The sequence below is a fragment of the Euleptes europaea genome, chromosome 6 (assembly GCF_029931775.1).
Source record: "Euleptes europaea isolate rEulEur1 chromosome 6, rEulEur1.hap1, whole genome shotgun sequence".
Taxonomy (NCBI): Eukaryota; Metazoa; Chordata; class Lepidosauria; order Squamata; family Sphaerodactylidae; genus Euleptes; species Euleptes europaea.
The window spans coordinates 93,523,949-93,534,347 of record NC_079317.1 but is presented as its reverse complement, the minus strand read 5'-3'; the positions used below and the strand labels follow the sequence as shown (position 1 = coordinate 93,534,347).

The 10,399-nt window shown below is 42.5% G+C and overlaps 1 protein-coding gene across 1 annotated transcript in view; it reads left to right on the top strand.

Moving 5' to 3' along the window:
* LOC130479563 (mucin-5B-like) overlaps positions 1 to 10,399 on the top strand; it is a 74,258-nt gene that overhangs the window by 49,557 nt on the left and 14,302 nt on the right. The window contains exons 31-37 of the mRNA XM_056851961.1: positions 650 to 766; positions 2,446 to 2,735; positions 4,106 to 4,274; positions 5,071 to 5,321; positions 6,431 to 6,614; positions 7,389 to 7,593; positions 9,961 to 10,139. Of these exons, the coding sequence (XP_056707939.1) occupies positions 650 to 766; positions 2,446 to 2,735; positions 4,106 to 4,274; positions 5,071 to 5,321; positions 6,431 to 6,614; positions 7,389 to 7,593; positions 9,961 to 10,139 (1,395 nt within the window). The remainder of the gene's footprint in view (positions 1 to 649; positions 767 to 2,445; positions 2,736 to 4,105; positions 4,275 to 5,070; positions 5,322 to 6,430; positions 6,615 to 7,388; positions 7,594 to 9,960; positions 10,140 to 10,399) is intronic.

Below are 10,399 nucleotides of genomic sequence, written 5' to 3'. Positions count from 1 at the left end.
AATATGGTCAGTCGACCGTATTAATAAATTTGCTTTGATTTGAATCAGCTCAGGATAAGTTTTAGGGATAATGTGGTTTCCCCCACTCCCACTTCTTCAATATCAGCCTCATGCACCATGTTGTTTTTCTAGCAATCTGTGCTGTTAAAGTCAAATATTATTCAAATGCTTTCCTGTTTTGTTATCAGTTAACTAATACCCAGCTTGCTGGGGGTAAAGTGTAGACAACTGGGGAGGGCAATGGCAAACCATCCTGTAAACATGGTTTGCCTACTAAATGTTGGGATTTGATGTCACCCGATGGGTCAGTAGTGACCTTGTGCTTGCACAGGGGACTTCCTTTACCTTTTACCTTTAATTGACTGAATAGTTCTGTCATCCTTGTAATTTGTCCTGAGTCCCAGTGAAAAAGACAGATAAATAACTAAATAAAATCTAGCTAGAGAACCATAAATGCGGTATGGCTTCTGAGTCAGTGTGGCTGGGATAGTGCTTAGTGTTACACTTGTGAGGACAGGAGGTGGGGGTATCAATTTTGTTTAAATAAATAAATATTCAGCACAATGTCTAGTACTAGAACCTCAGTTGCCACCGCTCCTGTAATACCTCTTGTCTCTATTTTATACGTACTCTGCTATCTGACCTACAGCTTCAACAACAAAAATTGTGACTACTAGTTCTACAGGACATATATCTGTCACTTCAAGCGGAGTAACGCCATGCTTCTGCCACGTGTCTGGGGTCAGTGGTGGCTTATTTTCTCCTGGTGAGTTTCTCTCTGTGTGTTTGTTAAATGCCACATTTTGATTGACATATGGCTTTGATTGTGTGCGTCGGTTCAGAGCAGGTTCATCTGGGAGTCCCATGTATAGACTGCTCGACCTAAGGAAGCCTGTTGTGTTGGCTGGCTGTATAATTTGAACTGGCTGGTAGAGATTATTTTATTTATCCTTTTAATTTGACTTCCAACTGCTTGGGACTCCCATTTTAATATTTGTTTTTTTCTCCCTTTCCCCAAAATGAAGACACAAGTAAAAAGGCATGAGTTCATTAAACATTAAACTCACGCCCCTCGTTGTGTGGGCTCTCTAAAAGGCTATCGGTTGGGTTTGCTAGCATTTGGACCATCTGCCCTGGCTCCACGCTCAACATGGCCACAGGCCATGGCAGCTTTTCCTCACCGGCACCAAATTTGTGCAGAGATGTTGCCCGTTAAAGGGTAAAGGTTCAAGCTCTGTTGCGTAGCACTGAGGGATTTATCACCATCAGCCCTCTGGTACCATGCAGTAATCAGTGACCGATTTGGGTGGCTTCCCTCATCCTTGAGGGCTGTGGTGTTTGCAAAGCTAATAAAGCACCATACATGCACAAATTCTGCCAACCCCAGTTAAGGCCTCACGAACCCTCAAGATCAGGCCAATATGTATAACCCAACCTCACAACAACCAATGTGAAGCAGGCAAAAACAGTCCCTTATCTTGGCCAATCAGATATGGTCTTCCACCACCGGGTGAAGACTTTTTCGTTTTGTTTGACATGACCTCAGTAACTCATATTAGGTCTCCTCCCCGTTCATGCATTTGTTTTATATAATTGTTCTAAATGTTTTAGACGTGTTTGTATTTTAAACTTTTTAATGTTTCAAATGGTTTAACGTTTGCTGTCTTAGGGACCCTGAGCTAGGTAGGAAGGCAGCATAGAAATGTGTTAAATAAATAAATAGGGACTCCCAAATTCCTGGTTGACCCTGAAGCGACCTGCTAATCCTACACTGGTACCACAGGGAGGGAAAGGTGAGGATCTCCACAGCAAAAAAAGCACATGAAACAGTGAGGGGACAGCTTAAAGTATCCCTCTGTTTTCAGCCTTGGCTGAATTGCATGAGGCAGTATTTCCTCTTTCCCCACCTCCAAAGTGTGGTGCCTCCAGTTCTCTGAGGGGAATGTGTGTAAAACCACCCCTGCTACTATTCGGGCAGAAACATGTTCATTGATACTATGTAGTTTCATTATTTTCCTCTATGTTGCTTACAGTCTTTTATAGAAATCAGTATAAAAATATTAGACATAATTCAACCCATGGCCTCAACAGAAAAAATTGCATTTGTGGGAGGAGTGTAGTGTGGGACTTCCCTTTCATGGTTGTCCCTTAGCTATGTACAGCAAATGCTGTATGTCAACCATTACTTTCAATAGAGAGCCCATATGCAGCTATCCACTTCCTTCCCAGGATCCCAAACCATAAGCCATGCATGAATAACTGGCTGAGGAAGAGGGGGGAAGGAGCAAAAAGGGGTCCCCTATGCCCATCCCATCCCCTCTGCATAGTTGTGACCATAAATAATTCAGCTATAAAGAGGGCATGCGTATCCGTATGCTATGACATTGTACAGTTTTCATACATGTGGTTTAACTAGTCATTTCATTTTTTTTCCTTTTTGAATAGGGGAAGTAATATATAACAGAACGGATAGTTCTGGGTGTAGTTTTTATGCCATTTGTGACAAAAATTGTGAAGTCAAGAGATCCCAGGGACCATGTTCTTCAACAACTCCTTCCCATCCAACAACTCCATCAGTTACAACTGTAGGGATGTCATCTCTCCCGTCAGCCTCCACACCCACCATTTTAATACCATCAACTGTAATACGCACCTCCTCAGCTCCATCAACTGCACCAGTGATAATCCCAACAACACCTGTACAAGGTTGCCCCAATGCTGATCCACCTAGAAAGGTAATCCAGTTTTACTGTTGTTTTTTGTATGTCTATCACCGACACAATTTATCCAAAGAAGGGTTAATAACTTGAAGTATTCTCTGGATGGATATAGTAAATTTTGAACACCACTATAATAGTCTTAGTAGTCTTCTTCTTGCTTTAGGATGGTTCCCTGACACCATATTGTATGTGTTTACCTGCTATAGCCTTTACATGCCTTCTGTAATGTTGTTAATTTATTTCATGTGATCTGTACAAAAATGTAATTTATGAAACGTGTAAACAGTGTTAGAACAACAGTATCCTGAAGTCATAAAATGTCTGTAACCCCGTCCATTTAATGGTAATAATATGGGATCAGTTTGCAGCAAAATGTAGAGGAGGATGTACATTTGAATGTGCATTCAAATGTACATCCCACTGAAAGCAGAGCAGTAATGGGAACAGACAGAATCCACAATTGGATGTGTATCCAATGAACACACACGGTTTCTGCTCTGCAAGTGATACACTTGCAGGATCTCCTTAGCTGGATCAGAGCATTAGAACACCACATTTGACCGAACAAGTTAAGCATGCAGAAATAGTCATAAGAAAAGCCTGGCTGGATCAGACCAGTGGTCCATCTAGTCCAGCATCCTGTCTCACACAGTGGCCAACCAGTTATTTTGGGGGGCCAAAACCAGAGCATAGAGTCTTCCCCTGAAGTTGTCTCTTAGCACTTATAGTCAAAGGTTTACTGCCTCTGAATGTGGAGGTTCCCATTAGTCACTATGCTAGTAGCCACTGATGTAGCCTCCATGAATTTGTCTAATCTCCCTTTAAAGACATCTGTGTTTGGGGCCATCACTATATCCTCTGGTATATATTAAGCAGTCTGTATAGGATACTTTTGAAGTTGGGGCTGCAAAGCAAACCATTGTTACTCAAGACCAATCAATGTATCATTGTCTGTGGTGTATGCACCATCTCACTACCACCTTAGGTAAACAGGTTTGCAAGTTTTATAGTGTTTCAAAACCTGTGAAATCTGTTTGACCAAAGATGATAGTGGGACAAAAACAATATTTGTGTATAACAAGGGCAATGATATAATTTCTTTACCCCTTTCAGCTCCAGTCTTGTTTCAAGAATATCCCAGGAGATATGATATCTGGCTTTTCCAGGCATAGTGCTCACTTTTCCTGGGGGACACGAGTAATTCCCATGTGAACACTGTATCTCAAAAATCCCCTTATGGATCTTAATTTTTGCTGCTGGCTCCACAGAGGCACATATGGAGAAATCCTAATATCCAATATTCCCAGTTTTCTAAAACAGCCAAAAAAGGACTTTTTATTACAAGCATAATAATTTAGAATAAATTTCCTGTGATTCTGTTCCAGACCAATGAAACTTGGATGTATAACAACTGCAGTGTGGCAACTTGTGAAGGAAACAACAGAATCGTTGTCGTGCTTCCCCCACCTGTAGAGAAGATAACATGTGAAAATAAACTCCCACCAGTAAAAATAGATCATGATGATGGCTGTACCTACCACTACGACTGCACGTGTAAGTAAAATAAAAGTACAGTAAGAGAAATAATATATTTTTAAATATTAGGTTCCAGTGTGCTGACAAGATTGCACTGGTTTACTAATGGATTGGAGCCAAGGATTCTGTGAATGGGGCAAGTTCACAAGCATTTCTCAACACCTCCCTCTTCTGACAGCAGCCCCTGTGCTTCTTCAAAGGACATTGCTGGGGCCAGGGAACCCTTCAGAGCAATATGCCATTTGCCCTGGAAGGCTGCAATAAGAAGAGGGATTTGAGAGGGCCCAACCTCATTCACTCTTGTGCAAGCAGTCATCCGATATCATCAGACATATTTGAGAGTGCAGGGGGGCAGGTGCTAAATACTACCGTCATGAATTCTTTTCATTCATGGAAGCATTGGATCCAGCCCTATATTTTCCTTCAGTAAATAATCAGGCTTTCTTACAGGTGCAACACATTGGTATGTGATCCTCGGATATTAACAGACAGAGCAACTTTATGACTTAACGATCTTACGGGAAAAGTTTCCATTGCCTTAAGTATGGCCAGAACTGCGCCCCAGGGCTTGGATTCACACCTGCTCTTTCACAAGTGGGAAGGGCTGCTTGCACAAGGAGGGGAACAATTTGTACTGAATCACCCTTCCTTTTTTGGGTCTCTGCTCATACACTTCCCAAACTACTGCAGAGGGTCCTCTATCCCCCAGAAATGCTTTTCAGGAGGTACCAAGGATTGCACCAGAATAGGGATGGTGGAAAAACCATGCTCTGCAAGGTGAATGGTTTTTGACCTTTTGGTTTCTCTGTTACAGGTGTATGCAGTGGTTGGGACAATTCTCACTTTGAGACTTTTGATGGCACTAGTTATATATTCCATGATAACTGCACCTATATCCTGGTGCAAGAGATTGTGAACAAATATGGAAACTTCAGTGTGTTGGTGGATAATTACTTCTGCGATCCAGCTAATAATCAGTCGTGTTCCAGATCTATCATTGTAAACTATAACCATATGGAAGTAATACTAAGCAGCCAAATCTACGATGGAATTAGAACTAATAAGGTAACACATAGATATTCAAGCTGTGGGCCCTTCTGCAGTACGAGAGATTCAGCAAACATTACAGTGACACTATTAGATTATTGTCCTACCCTTCCTCCATGGAGGTCAGGGTAGTCGATATGGTGTTTCTCTCGCAATGTAGCTTCACAACAACCTGTGAGTTAGATTATGTTGAAAGAGAACCACTGGTTCAAGATTACCCAATGAGCTTCAGACAAGAGTGGGGACTTGAACCAGGATTTTACTGGTTCTAATCTGATACCCTACTCTATCACACTAAGACCAAATAAACCAATTGAAAGTTATTCCATTCATATGTAACTATTTGGGGATATGTCTGTTGAAAGAATGCTTTCTTTTTATCTCTTGCTCTAATCCCTGTGACTTGGATCCCAACGTGTGCTTACACGGTTTACTTTCCAATTGCATTATTTATTTCCTTTCACGGAAGAGGGGAAAGTAATTTTTACCAGTTCCCCCCTCTTACTATGCCCCTCTGACCCCCACAATGTTTCTGGGGATCCAGTGACCTGGGGGGGGGGCACAGTTAAAGAGCTTAGAGAAAAAGTGGCTAGAGAAGACCATAGTGGGAGGGGGGAGGCGGAAAACAAATTATTCAGTATAGCTCTGCTCATGCTGCGAAGAAGAAGAGGAAGAGTTGGTTTTTATATGCTGACTTTCTCTACCACTTAAGGAAGCATCAAACCTGCTTACAATAACCTTTCCTTCCCCACACCAGACACCCTGTGAGCTTGGTGGGGCTGAGACAGCTCTAAGAGATCTGTGACTAGCCTACAGTCACCCAGCTGGCTTCATGAGTAGGAGTAGGGTAACCAACCTGGTTCACCAGATTAGCCTTCGCTGCTCATGTGGAGGAGTGGGGAATCAAACCCGGTTCTCCTGATTAGAGTCCACCACTCCAAACCACCGCTCTTAACCACTACACCACGCTGACTCTCCACGCTATTGTACAGATCATGTATAGGTGCTGTTCTGTTATGTCATTTGAACCTGGAATGCAGCCATTGTGCTACATTTTTGCATACATTTACATGTCAACCCATATTAAGCATGTGCATTAACCTCCGGCTTATTGCTGTTTTTTTAAGGTCATTTTCAACAAAGAGACAATCCGTACAAGTTTCTCCAAGGATGGCATTATAGTTGCAGATTCTGGAACTAGTATGAGTGTTGAAATCCCCGACATCCATGCTTTCATTAACTTCAATGGATTCACTTTCTCAATACAAGTCCCATTTGACCTATTTGCATTCAATACAGAAGGCCAATGTGGTGAGTAAATGGAGTATGCATCCCAGTGCTTCAGGCCTGTTCTCCTCAAGGGTATTACTTGGAGATTGACTCTATAAAGGATTGACTCTATAAAGGAAGCCACGGCCCTCAATTTGCAAGATCTGAGCAAGGCTGTTAAGGATTGGATGCTTTGGAGGACATTGATTCATAGGATTGCCATGAGTTGAAAACTTGGGAAGATGATGAGAGGGAGGGCATCTTGGCCATCTTCTGGTCACTAGGGGTGTGGGGGGGGGAGGTAGTTGTGAATTTCCTGCATTGTGCAGGGGGTTGGACTTGATGACATTGGTGGTTCCTTCCAACTCTATGATTCTATGATTCTACGGCACTTAACACAAACATTACTTGGAGATAGCTTTACAGAACGAAATGGACACCGTTATAATAAATAAATAATAAGGATTAATAATGAGGGAGGGGCCAGAGAAACTCTGTAGTCTGGCACAAGAGCACATTGCTTTGCATGCAGGTGATCTTGGATTCAACTTTCTCCAATCAAAAGGATCTCAGGGCTGGGGAAGACTTTGGATAGTAGAGTGTACTGAACCAGATGGGTTAATGGCTAATGTCAGTATAAGGTGGTTACATATATTCAAGATAGGGGGCTATATCTTGCAAATGTATGGCACTTTTAGACAAAGAATAATCATACAGTTTTTTCATTGAAGAAAATGCCGTGATTTCAATGCCATGTGTTCTATAGCCCGTTGTCTATTCAGTTGAGCTATGATGTGACTCTTTCCCCCAAACAAGGTACTTGTTCAAATGACCGGTCCGACGACTGCCGCCTGCCCAGTGGTCACGAAGCCTCCTCTTGCTCAGAAATGGCTCCCCACTGGAAGGTTAATGATAGCTGTAAAATAGTGATTCCAACACCAGAACCCACTGGGGCAACGACTACTCCATCAGAAGTAACCTGCGCTACTCCGTCTCCCCTGTGTGAGCTGATTGTGAGCGAGTAAGTGAAACTTGACTTTTGCAAGCATTTCTTCTGTTAACTTTTGTAGAGCAGCCTGGCAGATTTAATAAAAATCTTGGATTCGTACAAAAGGCAAAATAATACCCCATCACCACCAACAAAACACATTATTGGCATGCCCCCCAAAGAGCTTTACCCCTGGTATGCCCTTCAAAGAGCTTTATGCTCTTCCCCAGCCTGAAGAATGTGCGGCTGTCTTCAACAAGGGCCAGGGCTTTTTTGGCCTTGGCCCCGGCCTGGTGAAATAGTCTTCCAGGCGACATCAGGACCCTGCGGGACCTACGGAGTTCCCCAGGGCCTGTAAAATGGAACTATTCTACCAGACCTATAACCGAGGGCAGCTGCGAGTGGCTCCACTATTACTGGCTTCCCCAGCCTCTCCCCCCACTCTTGACATCCGTGGGGGGTTAATCTGCTGTAACCCAGTTATATGGTGGCATCTGGGTAATTTTTAAGGCCACCCGTTTATGGTTTTATTATGATGTTTTATTGATACTGCTGATGTTTTGTTGATGTTTGATGATTTTATATATTTTAAGGTTGTTTCCTGTCCTGAGCCTGGCTCGCTGGGAATGAGTGTAGACTATACATTTGAAAAACAAACAAATAAATAAATAATACCCGTTATTATTTAGTGGCATGCTAAATGTATGTTATTTTTGTGTTTTAAATATAGGCTACATCATCTCTTTCATTTCTTGCCCTTGTGAAATATCACAGATTGAATATTAAGCATGGCTAGAGATGTGAAAGCCACCCTTCCCCCCCCACACACACACACACCAAGAAATAGAAAAAATAATAGGAAAAGACTTTTTTCTCATTAAGTCTTTTAGGAAATTGTACAGAACATATTTTTTTAAATTTAAAAAACCCTCCTGTGAAAATGTTTGCTCTTTTAGAATGATTGAAATGCTTTTAAAAGTAGTCTTTACTCTCTCAAAATGCTTTCTACAAATTGTGTAGTAAGATGAACTTAAGGTAAAGGTAAAGGTCCCCTGTGCAAACGCCAGGTCATTCCTGACCCATGGGGCGACGTCACATCCCAAAGTTTTCAAGGCAGACTTTGTTTATGGGGTGGTTTGCCAGTGCCTTCCCCAGTCATCTTCCCTTTACCCCCAGCAAGCTGGGTACTCATTTGACTGACCTCGGAAGGATGGAAGGTTGAGTCAACCTTGAGCCGGCTACCTGAAACCGACTTCCGTCGGGATTGAACTCAGGTTGTGAGCAGAGCTTTGGACTGCAGTAATGCAGCTTACCGCTCTCCACCACGGGGCTCATAAAACGAACTACAAATGAAATAATGAGAATTAATGTATTCACTGTAGACATAGGCTTGAATCCCATGGATCGTTTCCACTGATGAAAGCAATGTTGTCAGCGGAGTGTATTTTCCTTGTTTCCTCCCTCCCAGAGAAAACCATAATACTCCCTGAAATGCTGCTTCTGTGGGAAAGGAGGCCCACAGGAACACCATGATGGGTTGTCTCTCAGGGTCATAGTTAGGGTTACCAGGTCCCTCTTTGCTACCGGCAGGAGGTTTTTGGGACGGAGCCTGAGGAGGGCGGGATTTGGGGAGGGGAGGGACTTCCGTGCCATAGAATCCAATGGCCCAAGCAGCTGTTTTCTCCAGGTGAACTGATCTCTATCGCCTGGAGATCAGTTGTAATAGCAGGAGATCTCCTGCTACTACCTGGAGGTGGGCAACCCTAGCCAGAGTGGACGAAGATGACGTCCCCGGGTCCAACCCAGGGACACCACCACCCTTTTAGAGACGGATGTGGGTAGTTTAAAAATGCTATGGGGGCCTGATCAAGCCTGCAGCACGGCAGCAGAAGGCACTCTTTGGAGGGGGAAAGTCTAGGCTTGTAAAATCAGCATGAAGCATAGTTCAACCATAAACTTACTGCTTTAGTAAATCAAAAAGACAATGAAGAATATGTGAGAGAATGGGAGGCATGGATAACATATTGTGAAAACGAATTAAATATGGGAAATGTTAAAGGCTATAATTTAATCTAATTCAACTGATCAATGTTGAAAGGATGAAGTATTCAATAATTAAAGTATATAGGATGATTATATGTAGTTTACAGAAATGATATAATGAATTATAATGAATTAGAAAACAAATACAGAGGGGATTATATAGATATTAATTTGATAGAGGAGGGGAGAGGGGAAGTCAGAAAAGTCAATATTGATTAGGCTGATTAGTTTGAAATGGTTTTATTTTATGTAACTCTGAAGATGACAATATTGAAATTGAATGTGACTTAATAAGAAAATAATTTTTTTATAAAAAAAAGAAGTATAGTTCAACCATGTCTTCCTCTGTGTTTAAAGTATCTTCTCAGATTGCCATAAAGTTCTGCCTCCCAAAGTATTCTACGACCGCTGCCTCTCCGAAGCATGTCAGAACGCCAGTGGCGCCCTCACTTGCTACAGCGTAGAGATGTATGCTTCCCTTTGCAAAGACAAAGGTTTCTGCAGTGACTGGAGGAGCAAGACACAAGGGAAATGCCGTAAGTAGAAACAGGCAACATATTCTTGAGATCAGCAACCATTTGTCACGGTACTGATGTGTTCCCCCGATTCCCATAGAATCCGATTCAAGAACGAGGGGAGGAGGATGGTTTGAGCTTACAGCCAGTTTTATTGATCGATACACCATAGTTGGGTGAAAGCAGGATCTGAAGCCAACGGGGACTACGATCCAGTCTCACACCGAGGCGGGGCAACAGCAAAAGATTATTAGATAGACTTTTCACATTCCAACAGAAGA